We start from the raw sequence: 20,171 nt of genomic DNA on the forward strand, positions 1-20,171 counted from the left end.
CTAAATACAAGCCCTTAGTCATGGTGAAGATTTTCAGTAATATAATATGCAATGTGAAATAAGATCACTGATCACAACTTAGTGTGCCAGCTCACTGCATTATTTATTCTGAATATTTCTTCATTCGATATCACAGCATCGCAGCAACACTATGGAGCCATTTTGGGTCTTTCTATTTTAAAAATTTGAATTTAATTAGAATTAAGTAAATGGAAACAACCAACAAGTTCCCTCCACATTCACTTTTTTTTCACAATTACACTACAATTATACATGTTTTCAATGCCCATAAACTGCGAGGGGCAGTAGACACAGTTCATATTACCTTAAACATTAAATATAATGGAAATGCAAGCAAAAGCTTGATGTAAAATGTGTCAAAGTCAGCAAAGAAAGGTCAAATTTATATTTAGATTTATTCCTGAAACATTTAAAATGAGAAATTAGCAATTACACTTTTGTTATGTTAAGAGGCCCCAGAATTACAGTCTGTTTAATCCCTTTTCACTTGTTTCCCACTTCACTCATGTCTATAACACTTTTGCTTCCACCCCTCACCTCTTCCATGGGTCTTAGCCTCAATGATCTCACTGATGCGGCCTGAGCCCACGCTGTTCTTGGCAGCCAACTTGACCTTGTACCAGGTTCCACAGCGCAGATTGTCCAACCTGAATGAACGCTCACTGGAGCTGATGAACACATCCCTCCATTCCTCTGTGTTGTCCACAGAATACTGCAGCACAAATCCTGCAGTCACAAAGCTCCATGTCAAAGCCAAGTACTTTAAGACAACTACTGTCAATCCAAAAACTGAAAGACTGTGGTGGATCCTGGCTGCTGCTACCTCTGTCGGACACCAGGGGGCAACAACCAGCCACAAACAGTCCTAGTTTGCCTTCTTCTTATCCAGAAACATTAAGCTTATTGTTTACAAGCACAGTGAAAAGGCTCCGCCACAAGAAGAACTAGATGGTCAACTATATTTGTTCATGAGGAAGCTGCAAGGTGTTTCTCTGTTCACAATAGGTCTAGTCAGGAGCATACCTCTGATGGAGCTTCCTCCATTGTCCCCAGGGATCCAAGCCAGGGTGATGGAGGAGGTGGAGGTAGTGGAGACAGTCAGACGAGGCTGGTCAGGAGGAACTGGGTGTACACACACAGAGACAGTGAGTCAACAAGGGCAAGGCAGAAATATCACAAAGCAAACATGTCTTCCACCGGTCAGTTCCACTTGTTTCTTCCTACCTTGCACCACAAGATTGACTATGATGGTGTCAAAGCCCAGTGTGTTAGTTGCCGTACAGGTGTAGTACCCAGAATCCTCTGCTTTGACTGAACGTAGCACCAGTGTGCCGTTGGATAAGATCTGCCGCTGACTGTCAGCTGTCACTGGAATGGCAGAGTCCTCACTGACAGATTACAGAGAGGTTACGAATGTTAACAACCCCATTATGGACTAAGATGAGTTATATTTATCTGGGTTTCCCCTCACAAGCAGCAGCATGTGTCTGAGTGAGTCATGATGCTGACATATAAATGGTATATGATGAACTCTGACCTGTCTTTGGTCCATTTAATTGTGGGGGCGGGCTCTCCCACTGAGCTGCAGGGCAGACGCACTTCCTTCATCCAGGGTGTGGTAACCGTACCCCCAAAGGACAGGATCTTAGCCGGGACTGCTCACCAAGGACACACAAAGTGTAACAATTAAAGCTTTGACACACACTCTCACACTCAGATGATGATAGAAACACAGAAAACAAAAAGAAGAATCACAAAGATGTCTCTCTTCTTTACTTGGGGTTGCCAAACTGCCACTCTGATGTTTGCTGAATGAGTGGCCCAGTTTGCCCAAGGGGAAGGGCCTTTATTTACTGCTGCAGGAGTAGAAAGCTGTACGTTAGTGTTTCAGCGAAGCCCTTCCTCTAACCTCTTAGTTTCACTCTATCTTTTCTCAATAGATCCTCCCCTCTATTGATCCACGCCTGCTACTTCTCTCCCCAAGGGTCATTTTACTGGATAGGCCCTGTTCATCACCACATAATTAACAACAGCGTTTCTTGCCACATAGCCGCTACTCAATCAATACTACGGCTGTCAATCAATAGCACAGAGAGCAGACAGAGAAAGAAGGAGAGAGAGTGATGAAAGTGATAAATCTACGTACAGGGCATCATGTTGCCGTTCCATAGCCATCTTTAGAACGCTCTCCCTCATAACCAATACAGAAATCTCTTTACCCATCTCCTCCACTACACACTCGCCCGGAGGACCCACCTTTCCCAGCAGGCTCCACCGTGACCTTTGCGCTGATGTTGCCACGGCCGGCAGTTGTCACGGCTGCAGCCCAGATGTGGTATTGTTTACCACGGGTAAGGTGCGTGATACGATAGAAGAGCATCTCTGGGTTGGCCTCGTACTCACTGGGCGCCTGGGACAGAGGACACACAACGTCATGTTAGCCAACTATGATAACACAGTGACATGACAGGCCTGGGGGCAGCTCGTGTACTAGCAACTCTACCAGACTAAAGATGTGTTGCAAGTTATTGAGCTCAAATGAGTACTGAAAAAAAAAAAAAAAACTCAGGAAGAAAGAAGTAAACATTCGCCTAATATTTTTAACAGCAGACATTTTATAACAGGAAAAGCACAGGTGTTACTAAAACTTTAACTAATAAGGATGGCTCTGCTCTGTTCAAGTGTCTCAGTAAGCCATGACATTGAATCAGCATGAACAATACTAGGACAGTTTCAGGGTCCTGAAACATGGAATTCAGGCATAGTTGATTTTATCATTTTTGCCTGTGTTTTTTTTTTTTGTAGTGACAACCTGGTTTGCAGGAAGACATTTAAGAAAACTGCATTTTAATCCTTTTATTTTAAATTCTATTGATCAACACACAAGCACGTTTTTTCTTCTTTGGGAAAAAAGCCAAAATGATACATATCTAGTGTGTAGTACAAGTATTTCAAATCGCTTCAGCTCACAGGAAAACCAACATGGACATAGAAACATAGAAATAGATTCCATTAAGAGGTTTTTAAAAATTTCTTGCATGTAAGATTCATGCATCTTATATTGACAAGGATGCATTACTGATTTTCTTGTAGACTATTTTTTAATTTTATATAGTGTATGTTCCTAAATGCTCTTCTATTTTTTCATTTTAGCCTTGTGATTCTTCATAGTTATTTCTTACACATTAAAGTATTTTTAGAATGAAAAAAGGAAGTTCAATTTTGGTGGCAGTGATTCGCTTGATGTTCAATTTATTTACCTTTGGCACGCAAGTTGAAGGTTTTGAGTGAGTGACTGCGTTTTGCACACATTAAGTGTTGGGCTACATGGTATAAATGACTGGTAATTGCAATTAATGTCTTATCTATGTTTCAGAAAATGTGTTGAGAAAATCTGTAAAATAAAAAGATACAATAAAAAAATATTATAATATTAAAAAAATGCATCAAAATTAAATGTGCTTTCTCCCTTTTTCTTCGGTATTTTGGAACAAAACAGAATAGTGCAGATCAATAAACTAGTCCAAATAAATTCCAAATGATCCAAATTAATTACATTATTTCATATCACAGAGGCAAATTTATTCACTGGATTAAGAAAAGCAACAATTGTGGCTTCAATACTGTATTAAATTATGTGTTCCTGTGAATATTATCCGAAAAGCACATCTTTGAGAAGATACCCACACGTACACCTGCATACACATGCCAATGCGCGCACAAAAACACTGTTTTCTCTCAAGTCGAGCCTCTGTTCTATCTATTTAATCTGTTCATCTCTCAGTGTTCATCGTCAGTTCCTTCACCATTTGCTTTTCCCTCTTTTCCTCTATCCCTCTCTGTTCTGCTCAGTGAAGAGGAGAGGATGGAGGGACAGAGGGAGGGAGGGAGGGAAGAGGATGTGTGTGAGTTTGTGTGTGGTGGTGGTGGTAGTGGTGTGGGTTGTGGGTGGGTGGGGCGGGGGGGTAGGAGGGGTTGCTTTCGAACATTCCTCCAGCATATCGGCAGTGTTGTGGTGATCCAGGGAGTGATACAGGGAGATAATGAAAAGATGGACAAAAGCACTCTCATCTCGATGTGACTGATACCCTCCTCTGCTCCTCCCTTTTTCCCTGCCTGTCTCTCACTCTCTCCCTCTTCCTCTCCCCTCATCCCTCTTTTTCACTCTCATTTCCCCTCAGTCTTCCCCTACCTCTAATGGTGTGTCTCTTTCTCTCTCGCAACCTCCTTTCCCCCTCCCTTCCTCCCTCTCTCTTCCCTGCCTGTGCTCATTTACATGGCACTCATGCACAGAGAGGGAGGAGTATTTGTGAATAATAAGAAAGTAAGATTCTAGCTTGATATCAGATTTAACCGTGCGCTGGTGTTTGTGGTGTACATGATCTAAACACAACTGAAATGCTGCACATACGTGTATAAATAGAAAATATTGAAATATGATCTTTGTGTGTGTGTGTGTGTGTGTGTGTGTGTGTGTGTGTGTGTGTGTGTGTGTGTGTGTGTGTGTGTGTTTCTGATGCGGCATTGTGCATGTGTGAGCTTGTTCTCTGCCTCATTTGCATATCTACGTCTCATCACGTTGCCAAGACAACCTCATCTGTTCATCTGGGAGAGCAGGAAATAAAGCGATGGTGCAAACACAGTGAAAGAGAGACGCACGCAAATATAGACATACATACACACACACACACACACACACACACACACACACACACACACACACACACACACTTATGGGTTCAATTAATACGAGTGGTTACAAATTAATTGTTTCAGCTTCTAGATTTTTATCAATTCACAAATTCCTTGATTCTCAATCAGTTGGAACATTTTCTACTGGCCACTTATGAGTCACACCCAAGGAGCAAAGACTTACCGGTTGTCCAGACCCTGGACTTGAGCAGTAGATGGTGTACTTGCGGATGACACCATTTGGTTTGTGAGGAGGTAACCAGGACACAACCACACTACTTGGAGAAGAGGGAACTGCCTTGATGCCAGCCGGTGGACCAGGAACTAGAGAAAAAAGACATGGAAACATCAGCATGGTTGGCATGCAGATACAGTGTGTATGTACTTCTGTTTGTGTTTTTGTGCACGCACATGCGGGGTATTGGAGGCCTATTAAAGTGAGCAGGCTTGTTTGCAGATTGGTGGTCTTATCCTGCACTAAGCCGCTCTGGGAGGACTTGGAAGAACTCCCTTCGGGTGGACTGCCGTGACATATGTTCATTCAGACATTGGTCAGCATTCCTGACTCTGTGACACCCAGTATTCTCTTAACTCTCCAACCCACAAACAGATTAGACACTAGTGTCTGATCCTCTGCTAGCCACTTCAGCTTGACACTGGACACCACTTAATACTCTTATTACAAGCTAAAGGCGCAAGAAGGCTTTAAAAGGGATGCACACTTTACAAAAAACACATCAGGACACTGGATACTGTTAAAGGTGAACAACAATGCTTTTGTCACACTGGCTTCACAGTATGGGGTTCACAGTGTCAAGTCTATTCAATCTCCACATAAATATAACTTGTGCCTGACATTGGGCCTCATCTGGGGTCTAAAGAAGGAGGCTACCACAGTGTAAGATGCAGCCCTCTAAATCCACCCCCCAATTTTATTGTATGTGAGGCCCCCTTATCATTCAACCAGTCCATGCCCTCGGATGCCTCCCCCCTGCACATTACATGAGCAGAGATTGAAAAAAAACACAAACTCCAAAAGATTAGATGTAGCGAGGCATTTTTTAAAAGAGGGACGTGGGGATGAAAGAATGGCAAGAATGATAGGTGCAGTTCCTTGGGGAGAGATGATGGTGGTGGCAGCAGTGGGGAGGGGCAGACGAGGCAGTGATCATTATCATAACTGGACCTCCATGTCAAGGTAGGAGTGGCAGTGGGAGGGGGGAGAGCTAAGTCCCATCTGGTGCCCAAAATCTGCCCAGGACTCCAGACAGACAGACAGGCAGTCTGCTGCACAGCCAGCATGGCCCTCGTGATGATGAGGAAGAGAGGCACAATGGTCCTGAGTGAACAGCCCAACTTACATGAATATATTATGCACTATTGTGCCAATCAGAGGAGGATATGTCACAGTGTAGACATAATACACTTTTTAGCTATGACATTTCTATTTTTTCTTTTTTAATGCCTTATTCATGTTGTCAGTCAAGAATAGGCTATGTGATCAGCTCTGTATCTTTCCATCTTCAACCCCCGGGCCCCCCCCCTCCCACTCCTCTATAAAGAGACATGGATCTGGCTGTAATCCTGCCTCCAATGGTGTAAGCACAAAATTAATTCTTTCTAATCCAACAGGAGTTAATCCTTATGCCTATGGCAAGAGGGCTGGTGGAAAAGACGCAGGCCTGGGCGGATGGCTGACTCCTGGATGCTATATGGTCCCAGAGAGCACCCCTCCTTTCCCCCCAATGTCTCCTACCAGCCCTCCCTCAGCCCTGAGCCATGGACCAAAGCCTCTTAATTCTCATTAGCACTGCTAATGGAAGTTCCCAGCATAAATGAGCTTTTGTCATGGGTTTGAGATACAGTCCAGCGCCCTTTTTTTATCTGTCCCCCTCCCATCTCCCATCTCCCGTCTCCCTAACCCCATTATGGCTCATTTATGTTCAACGTTAGACACATATATGGATACGGACTGAGCACTCTGTCGGTACTTGGCGTTAATTTCGTCTGTGTTTGAGCACGTTTTCTGAAAGCTTACGGATACAGATGAAATGGAGCAGTACCACCACATATCATGGGGGCAGTGTAGCCAATAGTTCAAGGGAGATACGACCATAGGACATGACGACGAAATTTTTAAAAGTGACGTTATGCGAGTTGCTAAGAAATTTTAAACATCTATATGATGTTACTTCGCTCGGGAACAGGGACAAACAGGTACATTATTACAACCTCCTCCACTGTCGCCATGTTTGGTGTTGTCAGAATCTTTTGACTCTGAGCTGCCTCTAGTGTATGTATTGCTTAACATCCAAGCCAACGTAGATGATGTATGGAAGTATGCGGCAGCGAGGGTTGAAATGGACTATTTTCATACATAAAGTGAGCCTAAACCAGCCTTTACCCTCACCCCATACACTATTCCGCACTTAAATATATGAATGAATAAATTCAATGCTGATATGTTATTCTATTGAGTTTCTGTTTGCGTGTATACTCACGGTCCTCACGGGTTTGGATATACAGGACGTTGCTGCGGACCCCATCTCCAGCTTGTGTGTAGGCCAGCACCTGAACACTGTAGTTGGTGAACTTCTCCAATCCTCGCAGCTCCACCTGTTCACGAGTAGTGGTGATATTCTGCATCTCCCCCCATTCTGAGGGATAACAGGAGGGGAAAACTTGTTTGAGCGAGCACCGGTGCTTGTCTGGTGGACAGGCAACACAGACCAACTCTTTCTTTGCTAGAAATGTTTTGAAGGAAACGTGATTACTGCCCGGATTACAAGGTAGCAGTTGTACGGAGAAGTTTTAGGTAGGATTTTAAAGCAGAGACTGGGATTTGCGTGCTGTGTCCCACATTTTGTTAGGTTTACGGGCTACCGAAGCACTTGGGTAAGATTAAGAAATGATTATGGTTTTCTTTAAATAATTTCCCACAAAACATATTTGCAATTCAGTTGTATATGAAATTAATTTTTTAGGAGACAGGGTTTAACAGTCACAGGAGCACAAAGACACTCAACTACAGTACTGTAATCTCAGTGACCATCAATATTGATGGAGTTGAAAATCTAATACAAAAATAAACAAGGGCAAACATGGACAAGTTCAGAGATACAATGGAACAGATAGTGCTTTATGAGAAAGGTGCGGATACACGTTAACACATTCTGATGCACAACACTGACAGAGAGGTAGGTGGTGGGTGGGAGGGTTGGGAAGTTTAGAATGAGATAGGTGATAATTACTCTGCATTGGCCACTGGGCCTGGCCCCCACAGCACCCACCTCCGTCAGGGAAGAGGGACCAAAACACAACCCGGTAGCCTTTCAGCACACCGTGCAGTGTCAGCCGTGGAGGCTCTGCCCATGTGATCACCGCCTCATCCGACGTCACCGAGATGGCTCGCACATTCTGCGGAGGCTCACTGGGCACTGGAGAGAGCAAGGGGTGAGTGTTAGTGCGGCATGATTTAAATATGAGTTTAAAGGTTGCTTTAATGGTTTTCTACTTGTCAAAAATCCTTGGTTACTGCTGTCGCTAAGAACACCTGACTGACATAGCATGGCGGCTGAAGCCCTGATATTTAATGACTACTCAACACCACAACCCAGGGGCAATCTCTGCTGAAATAAATCAGTCAAATAAGCTCAAATTAGCTCTCAATAGCTCCTTGTTCATTGTTAGCTTTTAGAGCACTAAGGAGAGAAGGAGCAGAGGTGTGGAGGGGGGTCGGTGGAAGAGAGGAAGAGCACTGAGAGAGAGCAAGATGAACAGTAAAACAGCCACACCTTAAGGGTTTAAAATGCATATGAGGTGGGTGGGGTGAGCTGAGATGTTGAGGATAAAATCTCAAGGAAGACAAAGTTCTTCTTTAAGGTAATTGCAGTTGTAACGGAAGCTCCAGACTACCTATAAGGACAATTACCATTACTGTTACTGTTACCATTTTCAGGCTGTCTATCACTACTGTCCACACAGGCAGGGAGGGTCCATAGAAAAACATAGATATATATAAAAACCGACAGAGGAGAAATTAGGAGGGAACCAACTGGCGGAAGAGGAAGATAAAGAAAATGAGAGGAGGAGAAAATGGAGGTAGTGGGCAGACATTTAGAGAGTAATGGGGTTCCTTCCTTCCTTCCTCTCTCACTCTCTACCAGCCTAATGAGGGTGCTAATTAAAGTTGAAAGAATAAGGGGGGATGTGCTGAAAATTCATTTCTACCATTTTGTTTGGGCATGTGTGTATGTATGTTAGCAATGTTAATTTATGTGTCTTCCATCCTGTTTTTTGCACTTGACTCTATTTACTATTTTTCTGACAACCAAATAGATATATGCTGCATGCTTTTCATTCCCCCTTCTTTTCGCCCTCCCACTCTCTCTCCTGCAATGAGTGTAGCAGTCTACTCTCTTTCTTCATCTTGCCTTCTACTTTTCCTACCATCTTCCAGCGTGGTAGCATTGATCTCAGTACTGGATGGGCCGGTCCCAGCTCTGTTGAAGGCCTGGACCACTACCCCGTACTGGGCAAACTTCTTTAGGTTGTCCAAGGTGTACACTTCACTGTCCCCCGTAGCTTTCATCTCCACTATGCTGTACTGGCCGTTGCTGCCTGGACCGTTCTCTCTGTAACCGATCTGGTAGCCTCGGATCACCCCATTCTGCAGCTCTTTCTTGGGAGCCTGAAAGGAATGTGATGATAGCAGTAAATTTGACAGTGTACATCAAACTTACACCCTGTTAAGGTGCACGGAAATCACTGTGCAACATTGCAACTGGTGAGTTTTGGTTTTGGAATTTGGCAGTGATATGTGTAGATACACAACACAAGAGTTTAGCAAATGAAAGATTTATAATAAATATTATGATGAGATGATGTATCCAATTTCAGTTCTGTTCGCATTACCATAATTGATATCTTCACAGATGTCTTTTTGTTAGATAAGAAATCAGTGACTCAACCTTTGTCATTTAAAAAAAAACTATTAAGCAGTTTTATGTCAGAGGTAATGTGCTTGTCCCTCATAGCACTGATAGCACAAGCTTAAACATTTGCATCTCTAGTCCTTAATTCTATTTTAGGAATAAAACTATTAATCATTCATCTTGTTATAATGCTAATCATAAATTAAACGTTTGGGCTTGCCTAAACCAAAGAATGTATATGTTAAGAAATACACAACAGATTCAGATTCAGTTTTCAGGACAATGAGTGGCTCTTTTTGGTCAGCGTATTCATATTTAAATGAACTGTTGTGAATATAGAGGTGTGTGTGCACTTGGTATTTTATACAATGGTTATATGGTCATTTACACTTTGACTCTACTTATCAGTGATAAGCACTGTATTATTAAAAAACATTACAGTTAAGTAATAATGGTAGTGAGTTTACCCTCCATGTAACCCGTATGCTCTGGGATGTCATCGGCTGGAGGACTACGTCCATTGGCGGCCCGTCAGGCGCTGTTGATGGAAGATGCCAGATGAAGTGTTACTGTCAATATGCATAGGCCTGTTCCATATGAAGAAAAAGTAAGACAGACATGATTCTTAGAAGAGAAAACAATCACTTACGTGCTTCTTCAGTACTGATTGTGAGTTCTTTGCTGGGAAGGCTGCGGCCGATCTTATTGTAGGAGTACATTCGAATGCTGTAAACACAGGCCGGGTGCAACTCTACAATGTTGGCTTGGTTGTTGGTGGGTGAGATGTTCCTGGTGGTGTACATGTGATCCCAGGAGTCTGTCAAATATGAAAATATTTCAGATTTCTAAGACATGTATCTTAAAAAAATCTGACAGGCATGTTTAAATTCAGGATACATACCTGACTTGTTCTTGTACTCTATGTCATAGCTGGTGATGATGCTGTTTCCATCAAACCTTTGGATCCAACGCAGGTTCATGCTCCTGTCCTTCACCTCCCTCACTTCCAGCTCTGGGGGATCTGGTGGTTCTGTGTGTGTTAGAGAGAGAGAGGAAGTGAGAGCTTTTCACCACTAGAACTTCTATACCATTCCCTACTAGACTGTTTATATAACCATACTGTATGGATTGTGTTATGAGCCCTAAAGCTTTAGTAAATTAAAGAAGTTTCATGAGAAATGTATAGTATGTGGTAAAGATACCTTGCACAGTGAGCTGGATTAGCCCTCGACCCTCTCCATAAGAGTTGATGGCATGGCAGGAGAAGAAGACAGAATCTCCTCGCTCGGCTGGGTTCAGCTGTGAGCATCAACACAAATAGGACGAGGTTACGATGTGCGTAAAAATATACAGAAAATGCACCAGAGCAGCGACACACATCATAAACATCTTCTGCAATAAAACAGTACATTTACATTAATATTGTGCCTTGACAATCTGAATCCATGAAGTCAGATCATTTAACTTTTTGATAAAATATTCGTAAACTAAATTTCATTCTGTAGTCACTTAAAGTAATAGTCCGACATATATGGATATATACTTATTCACTTTCTTGCCGAGAGTGAGATGAGAAGATTGAAAGCACTCTCATGTCTGTATTCTAAATATGAAGCCACAGTAAGCAGCCATAGTTTCGCTTAGGCTATAGAATGGAAATGGGGAAACAATAAGCTGAAGATAATATCATCCAACTACCAGCATCTCTAAAGCTCGCTACATTTAGAGGTGCTGGCAGAGGCAGATTTTGTTACCTTTGTACGGAGCCAAGCTAGCTGTTTCCCTGTTTCCAGTGTTTACATTAAGCTAAGGTGAGCTAACAAACTGCTGGCTGTAAGAAAGTGTAGTGTGTATTTCTTGAAATGTCAAACTTTTGCTTTAAATTCAGAGCTGAGAGACTTAATGTAATATTAGTGACTTGATCTGCCTTATTTAGCTTCGTTTTGCAAAGTTTACGCTTTATTTCATAGGAAATTCTTAAAACAATGGAAAGATCAGCCAACATTGACAGAATTTATTTACAGAAATAAAAGCATTCAACTGTGTATGTGGCTACATGACTTAATTAATGAATTACTGGGCATATTTCAAAATATTCCCATTACTCTTTGCTCTATACCTATGAGCATCAAACAATTGTCAGTTTTTGAGGTCAGGGCCTGCTCGGTGTTGTATTCTGTATCTAACCTTTAGGGTAGAGATGACTTCGTCGCCCTTCTTGTTGATAGTGATGGAATAACGGGGGTTCCTCTCTGCGTCAATGACGGTGTCCCCTCTCTCCCAGCGGATGATGATGGGTTGCTCGCCACGTGCTGTGCAGTTCAGCTCCTTAGTCTGGCCCTTTCTCGCCATGGTGGTGTTGGGGTGGCTGGTGATCATTGCAGGAACTGAGCAGAATCACAAACACATGTCAGTGTGACGATTAGTATATTATGGAGTAATGAGATGCCGGAAGAGAGATGTGGTATTGGAACCGAAGACATAGTACAGATGTATAGACATTTCTATTTCTGCTCTTTGTCCTCCATTTTCAATTCAAACTTCAAGCCCCGCTGGCCCTCTTAGACTACTTTCTCCCTCTCTGCCCTCCTTTTATCTTCTTGCCATACTCCTGCTACTCTTCTCCTCCTCATTTCCTCAGACATAGATTATTGATTGAAGGGGTTCCTGTGGTTTTGTTTTCATCACTAATTCATCAGCCCTTTTCCCCACCAAGCATTCAGGAGCACACAGACAGGCAGCTGGAACACATCAATCAATATCAAAGATAGCCCTAGTTAAGGACAGACAAGATTTTGTTAGGTTCAGTACAGGCCGTGCTAGCCTGGGGCAAGAGCGCATCTTAGAGAAGCTGATTCCCCTCCATAAAGCTAAGACTTACTGTATCTCTGTGTACAGTTTACAAGCCAGGCGATTTGGTTATGAAAGGAAGTGTGTTCAAGCCAAAGAGAGAATGACTGACACTTACTCTTGACAGTGAGGATCATGCTCTTACTGATGTCTGAACCCACTCCATTGGAGGCCTGACAGAGGTAGTACCCTCGATCGTCCTCAAGAACATGTCGGATGAGCAGAGAGCCGTTTGACATGATCTGGATACGGCCAGTTAGAGGGACTGGGTGGTACTGCTGAGGGTTTCCTACACCTGCACCACACAACACAAAGCAAATGCATGTTTTTCCTTGTTCACTTGATCTTGTTATTCAATATTTTAGGGATTATGTGCTGATTTTACCTTTGGCATGTTTCCACATGACCTTTGGTGGTGGATAACCCTCCACAGAGCAGTTGAGAACTCCAGCTTTGCCGTAGATACAGTCTTGGTTGTTGGGCTGCACCACAAAACGTGGTGGCACTGAGAATCAAGAAGATGCAATGAACTTAGATGAGAGAACTGCAATAAAAAATGTGCAGTAAATGGTACAAAATGGAAGTGTTCTTAAAATAACATGTACAATTCTACGCTCCCTCTGCACATTATCTATCGCATCTGATCTGACCTAATTCATCATCACTGAGCCATTCTCTTCTTGCTCAGGCCCTCACCAGTAACAATCAATTGTCTTTCCCAGCTGACGGTGGCAGCGGCATTGCTGGCGATGCAGGTGTAGTTTCCATTGTGCTTCAGTGTCACCTTGGAGATTTGTAGGGAGCTCATGAACTCTTTGGTCTCTATTGCAACGCCAGAGGCAGAGCCTGGCACGATGAGCTGGCCGTCTTTGTGCCAGGTGATGCGTATGGGCATGTCCCCAGATGACACCACACAGGCGATGTACATGAGCTTCCCCACTGAGGTAGAGGGGATATCAAAGGGCTGGATGAGCGGTGGCACTGGGGGAGAGAGGAAGCGTGCAGAGAATCAGTGGAATACAGGCAGCGATAGATGTGGACGAGTGGCAGTATAGCCATCTGGAGCAATGCTAAAAGAGAGAGAAGGTCAATGGCCAGTGGGTCCCTCTTCTCTTCCCCCCCTTCAGACCCCATCTCCTGCAGCCCATAATAGCTGCTCTGGTTAGAGTCCAATTGGCAGGAGGAAGTCATTCCGTTGCCATAGCAATGGAGGTTGGGATGGGGGTACTACAGCTGAGACATCTGGGGGATTTAATCTAGGCTTCATTATTATTCATCTAATTAAATCAGAGACACACACAGGCACATGCTCACACTTAAACACCTCTGCAGCTGCCCTGCTACCATCATGACCCAACTCACAGACAAAAACAAAATACAGATGCAAAGTAAAACATAAATCTATTCTAAAACACCATCTACCTCTGCCGTAAAGCATTAGTGTAAATATGCACTCGACACCTTTGAACACTGGTGTCTCCAAATGGCAGTGACTGGATTTTCGGACATCCAGAAAGTTTTGCATCTGTAAACTGCACACATCATGGTTATTTCTTTTTTGCCAACCCGACCAGTCTGAAAGGCAAAGAAACCAATGTTGGTTATTCCAGGTTTCTTTGGACAGATTGCGCTATCACTATTATTTTAAGAGACATTTTGCATTTTGGTAATGCACAAAGAAAGCAGGAGTCCTTATTTTAGGCAAACAGGGTGAAGCCACGGTACACCCCAGTCAGATAGGTGGGTCATTCTAGTTCTATTACAGCCTCACTTTATGATTGGGTTTGCTAAGATGGGTATGTTTTTTTACCTAAAAACACAGCCAAGTGCAGTTTAATCATTTGAATCCATTCTTCTCTTCAAGCTTACCTTTGACAGTCACATGGACGGTCTGGTTGATTGACACCTGGGGCTGGATCAGTACGCTACACAAGTAAGTGCCCTCGTCTGCACCCTTCTGCACGTCTGTCAGCCTCAGGGTGCCGTTCTCAAACACCACTTGACGATGATTATCAGGCAGCTGCATGCCATCCTTCAGCCACTTTATGGAGTAATACGGGTAACCAATCACACGGCATGTTATGAAGGTGTTCCTGCCCGCCACTGCGGTGATGTCCCGCATGGGTCTGATTCGAGGTGGACCTGGAGACACAGGGAAGAGAGGGAGGGGATGGAGGGAGGAGACAGAGAGAGACACAGAGGTCGGAGAGAGGGGCAGATGAGGTGAGGGAGGTCATGGCAGAGTAAGGGAGCAGCCACGGAGACAGGAGGTGAAGAGATAAAGGTTGAGGGATAGAGTGATTGGGGCAAGTTGACAGGTGGAGAGGGAGGTTAGTTATGCTCCCTTTACTAAAATCTGATTGAGGATATTTGCTGATTGTAGCCTAATCCGATATTCTGTGTATCTAAGTGATTTTGTGTATTTTTCTAAATTACCTTCAGATAGATAATTAGAAAGATAGATAGATAGATACCCTACAAAGCCAAAATGCAGTAATTAATGTTACATATTTGGTAATTGGGTTACAAATCTGCCTTTTTAATATCTTTTTTAGCATGCAAATAATTAATATGCCACAGCAATGTATAATTTCCATGTAAAGGCATGTAAAAGCAGTCTGTGGACTCCAGAGGTTAGCTAGATGGTGAGATAGACACAGTCAGCCTCAGCTAAAGCTAAAACAAAATTTACTTACGGAGTGATTTTTCCTCAGATGTTATCTGTTACTGAAAAATATGCATTTTGATTAACTGACATCTTGGTAATTCAATTTGCTATTACAGATAACTAAACTGAGACAACTGCTACATCCAATCACAAGAGGGGAAAAAAAACTAAACGCTGAGGAATTTGTGCTGTTTGGTGTGGTAAATCACACAATTAAATCTATCTGTATTGATTAAGATTTAGACGCAGTTAATCCCTATGAACTATAAACTATGAATAATCAAAATAAAGTATTATAAGTATTATATGTGTTCAAAACCCTTTATTTTCTCAACAAAACTGCTTTCATATTTACTGCTCTCTACCTTTGTAGGGCAAGATAGATAGATAGATAGATAGATAGATAGATAGATAGTTGTGTGTGAATGCTTCTCACTAGGTCCTTTGTGTTTGTATTGAGTCAGGTGTAGAGTGCATTTATATTGAAAAGCAGACAGGCACCTCTTACGTTTATGCGCGCTTGGTACTCGGCGCTACCGGCCGAGTTGCGTGCGACGCAACGATACACCCCCCCATCTCGAATGAGCGGGCTGCTGACGTTGACGTGTGACACGGTCAGGCCATCCGACAGGGTGTACTGGCTGGTCTTGTAGGTGGAGTCTCGCACCACAGGCTCGTCGTCTAGCGTCCAGGTGATGGAGGGGGGCGGGGCTCCTTTGGCCGCACACATGAGGGAGAATGGCTCGCCGGGGTTCACCACCCGCTCGCTGAAGGAAGACACAATACGAGGAGTACCATCTGGGGGGAGGCAGAGAGAGATAGAAAGAGAAAGAGGCAAAATAGAGAAGGACATAAAAACAGACTGGTGAGAAGTTGTGACAGAGAAGCAGCCTCATTTTTAAAGCCAAATGATTTGTTCAGTGGAGCACAGCTCGGTGGTGTCCTATTAATGCATCTATCAATGAGATCTGCAGGGGCAAACAATTTTTTCACCAGTATTCAGATTAAAAAAAATAAAAGTCAACATTATCAGTAGAAGATTTAAATTTAAAGACCATGGTTCCCTTTCATTTTGCTGTTACAATGCTGTCATAAAATGGCTGCTGCGACCCTGTTTATACAGAATCTGTACTCCTCTGAAAGTCTCTGTCCACATACCCTCTAGCAGAATAATGGAAAAGTCCTGAGCGGTGTGGCCCTTTCGGGAGGCAAAGCACTGGTAGGCCCCAGAGTGGAACTTCTGTGCTGCAGTGATCTGCAGGGTGTCATTATGTTGCCCCTGGATGGAGATGTGCTGGTCAGGGATGATGGGCTCTGTGTTCCTGTACCAGGTGATGGTGTATTCTGGAGAGCCCTCCACAGTGCAGGTGAAGAACAGTGTGCTGCTGATGCCCGTTTTCAGATTCTTAGGGGATAAGGTCACACGTAGTGGATCTGGGAGAAGGATGCATGAGTTCAGAAAACATGTCTGCAAGTTTGCTGGAATGCAAATGCAGAAAAATCTCTGAAACATATTTTTCCTTTCTTTTGGTTTCTATATTTTCTGTGTTTATGTTTCACTGTAAACCAGTTTGTGTTGTGTCATTAGTAAAACTGCTATAAAAATAGAATAATTACAAATGTGTATTACAGTTGCCCAAAGAAAACATGTTTTAATCGACTTTTTGTCGTAAGTGCAAAGGTTATCAAATTTTCTCTTACCACAGTACAGTAACTCATCATTAAAAAAAGGCTTATTAGTTGTTATTGATTATTATTTATTGTTTTTTACTGGTAGTGAATAACCTCTGAGTAAACCAAAGTAATCATATATATGATACTCTGCAAATTTAACTTCACTTATTTACACATTAATTTACAAAACATAATGAGTCATTAATTGATTTATAAACAAATTTTAAATCCTTTATAAGTATGTCTTATTGTAAGGGGATAACAATTTTTGCACCTTTTAGTGATTCTAAAATCATTAAACTGGATTCAAAACATGACAAGTGGATTCATACACACAGTATGCGTTTACGTTCATAGAGATAGAGAGACAGAGGGAGAGTACAATCAGCGGTGGCAACTCAATCAGTTTGACGCACTCATTAAAAAAGCAGCTGGAGATATCTCTTCACATCTCTGTCCACTTGTGTGTAAGTGTGTCTGTGTGTGTGTGTGTGTGTGTTTTTGTGTGTATGCGAGAGAGAGTGTGTATGTACGTGTGTGTGCAAATGTCAGTGAGCAATAAGGCAGCTGGTGGTGTATGCTGGGGGGCATTGCTGTGCTTCCCAACCCCCCCTCACCCTGTCAGAGTCACAGAGTGTGCTAACATGATGTGCCCACTGGCAAAGCCTACCGCCTCTCTATTCTCTCCCTCTGTCTCGCCTTCTCCCACTCTTTGTTTCTTTGTATACTTTACACAATGTACATTTATCTCAACCACTCTTATTATCTTGTTGTTGCATTGTAGATAATGTCATTCCAGCACTGTCTGGATGTCTGATCGTCCCCTCTGTGACCCCTTGTCTTTATCTCTGTCTTCTTCACCCTCTTTCTCTCTGATGGTGAATGGTGCTGGCAGCTGTGTTACGGATTCAGTCTCAGTGAATTACTGCCATGTCTCTCCTTCTGAGACTTGATATGACGGGGCATCATACAGCTCACATACGTTTGTTACAGACACACTCTAGGTGCGACTTATATGTGTGCCTCAAACCAAAAGGAAGGCCGTTTTTTGAATGTTTCTGTCTGCCAGGCTGATTCACTGAGAAGACAGCGTGGGAGTCTGTTACGGTGTCTGCGAATGCATGTGTGTGAGTGTGTGGTCGTGCTCACACACCTACAACGTGAAGCTGTCCAGACACCTCCTTTGAGCCAAAACTGTTGGTGACCTCGCAGGCGTAGCTGCCGCTGTCTTCCTGCCTCAGGTCGCTGATGGTCAGCCCTGTCAAACGCCGTGTCCAGCGCGCATCTGAGGGCAACGGGCGACCATCTTTCAGCCAGCGCACGGTGGGGCTGGGGTAACCTCCCGCTATGCAGGGAAGCTCGATACTCTGGCCTGCATACACCTCCCCTGCTTGGAAACTGTCCAGGATAGTGGGTGAGGACTCGTTGGGGTCTAGAGGGTGAGATAGGGTTATCTTTTGTCAAGACAAAGAGAAATATCAGACCAACATGAGTAAACTGACAACAGCAAGCTGCTCACCCATTACGGAGAGCCTGGCTCCATTGCTTTGCCGTGTCTCGCCGCTGTACTTATGTTTGGTGATGCACCGGTATGTAGAGAGGGCATCCTCCTTCTGAACATCAGAGATGTAAAGAGCTCCAAAGGAGGTCAGCGAGAACCTGTTACCTGAGGAAGACACATTCAGAAAAGACCACCATACCATTAATTTCCCCAAAAGGAAAACTGTTGACAGACAGAAACATCCAGTAAAAAACCTACACTTACATGAGCTTTCTGGTACAAAACCTTTGTGCTCAGCCGCCTGAACAGTTGCCACTACCTGCCTGGTAATGTTGCTTCCCAAAACCTGGCACTCTTTCAAGGGCTGGGGGACACACAGCGGTCACTTATGCCACCCGAACAGAAACAGATTTATTGTCTCTTTATGCACTATGTAAAATGCTTATGCGCCACACTATCATCAACAAACTGTCTAAATGTTATTCTTTTCAAGTGTGGTGACAAAAATTGGAAGGCCCAAGATCGAGTGTGCCACTATGTGACGGGAGCTGCCTGCTCTCTTTCATAGCATTTGCTCTGTGTCTCACATTTCATACTGCTCAGAGAACCAAGGTTATGTAAACAACCTAAAGTTTTCATGCTGTACTCAGAGACACCGAGACAGAGGGAAGAGAAAAGTTTGTTTGTAATGAGCACTAGTCTGCTCAGCCAGATATTCTCTGTATAACTGCATATTGCATATTTTGTCTTGCATACAGGTACAAATGCAGACACATTCTCTCTCTGTCTTTCACCTTCTGTTTGTATTTGTTTTTGTATCTACTTGAAATTATTTGGACCTTATACCCAAACGTCATGCCATTCATTTGCCCATTCTATGGCAGCAGCCCTTTTTAAAATCCAAATGGTCGCTGCTATAGAATGAATGGTTAGTGTAGGTTTTTCAACACTGACTATTAACTGTCTCATTCAAGCTACAAGCCAACAGCTGAATTTGTTGGCACCTTTGTGTTTACCGTCGTCAATATTTTATCTACAAGGTCTGTGTTTCTCAGGGTCTTGCAGAGGGTTGAGTAGGTACGCTGAAGGTAGCAGTTATGGACTGTGCATTTGTTTGCATGAAATATACCGTATGACCCGAGAGGAGGCTCAGGCTGCAATTTCACAGCAGCCTTTGTTTGCCCCCCCAGAATAAAGCCTTACAGGATAATGAGCACTTTAAGATTCTACTCCCACAACACCAACAACTCGCCTGTCACAACACTCTGACATAGGCAGGGAGTGAGAGAGAGAGAGAGAGAGTCAGCTGGATCTGTCAAAGCCACACTTGCTGTCTTCAGCAGGGGGCTGAATTCATCCCATCTGCAGCCTCTGAAACAACGCTGATTACACAATACACATTACATTATGCCCCTCACTATCTGTCCGGCTTAACTCAGTGGTTTGCTCATAGAATCATTCTTTAGTCGACTCTCTTCTTCTCTTTCTGTGAACCCTCTTATCGTCTCTCTCACTCTTTTCCTCTCTTTCTCTCTCAGCCCCTTGGTCTCAGTCTCTAAGCAGAGTGGCAGACAGAGTAAAATATTAATTACTAAATCACTGTGCTCCCTCAGCTTTTATTCATGCTGACTTGACTAGATAACAAGAAACAGAGCCAATGTGCATCACACACACTCATAGACACAGAGACAGCTGCAGCAAAACATGCAGACATGCATGCATGCATGCAGGCGCTCAGAAAAAGGGTGTAGCAGTTGGTGTTGCATAATTTTTTTTTTTAACTGTGCCGCCTTTATATCTCTAGGGATATGACATTTTTACAGAAACATTT

At 43.3% G+C, this 20,171-nt stretch overlaps 1 protein-coding gene across 3 annotated transcripts in view; it reads right to left on the minus strand.

Annotated features, from left to right (window-relative positions):
• The window catches only part of LOC120802646 (Down syndrome cell adhesion molecule-like protein 1 homolog), a 52,302-nt gene that overhangs the window by 3,983 nt on the left and 28,148 nt on the right, over nt 1-20,171 (minus strand). For 2 of the 3 annotated variants that reach the window (XM_040150686.1, XM_040150687.1), the window contains exons 4-25: nt 18,359-18,505; nt 17,993-18,271; nt 16,324-16,599; nt 15,667-15,963; nt 14,367-14,639; nt 13,194-13,478; nt 12,883-13,002; nt 12,616-12,792; nt 11,835-12,034; nt 10,850-10,946; nt 10,549-10,677; nt 10,297-10,464; nt 10,115-10,185; nt 9,163-9,403; nt 7,965-8,150; nt 7,215-7,370; nt 4,898-5,037; nt 2,278-2,431; nt 1,559-1,676; nt 1,246-1,409; nt 1,045-1,143; nt 559-747 (exon numbers count right to left, since the gene is read on the minus strand). In XM_040150686.1, the coding sequence (XP_040006620.1) occupies nt 559-747; nt 1,045-1,143; nt 1,246-1,409; nt 1,559-1,676; nt 2,278-2,431; nt 4,898-5,037; nt 7,215-7,370; nt 7,965-8,150; nt 9,163-9,403; nt 10,115-10,185; nt 10,297-10,464; nt 10,549-10,677; nt 10,850-10,946; nt 11,835-12,034; nt 12,616-12,792; nt 12,883-13,002; nt 13,194-13,478; nt 14,367-14,639; nt 15,667-15,963; nt 16,324-16,599; nt 17,993-18,271; nt 18,359-18,505 (3,966 nt within the window). The remainder of the gene's footprint in view (nt 1-558; nt 748-1,044; nt 1,144-1,245; nt 1,410-1,558; nt 1,677-2,277; nt 2,432-4,897; nt 5,038-7,214; nt 7,371-7,964; nt 8,151-9,162; nt 9,404-10,114; nt 10,186-10,296; nt 10,465-10,548; nt 10,678-10,849; nt 10,947-11,834; nt 12,035-12,615; nt 12,793-12,882; nt 13,003-13,193; nt 13,479-14,366; nt 14,640-15,666; nt 15,964-16,323; nt 16,600-17,992; nt 18,272-18,358; nt 18,506-20,171) is intronic. The other variant, XM_040150689.1, reaches the window with a different exon arrangement.

The sequence above is a fragment of the Xiphias gladius genome, chromosome 17 (assembly GCF_016859285.1).
Source record: "Xiphias gladius isolate SHS-SW01 ecotype Sanya breed wild chromosome 17, ASM1685928v1, whole genome shotgun sequence".
NCBI classification, from domain to species: domain Eukaryota; kingdom Metazoa; phylum Chordata; class Actinopteri; order Istiophoriformes; family Xiphiidae; genus Xiphias; species Xiphias gladius.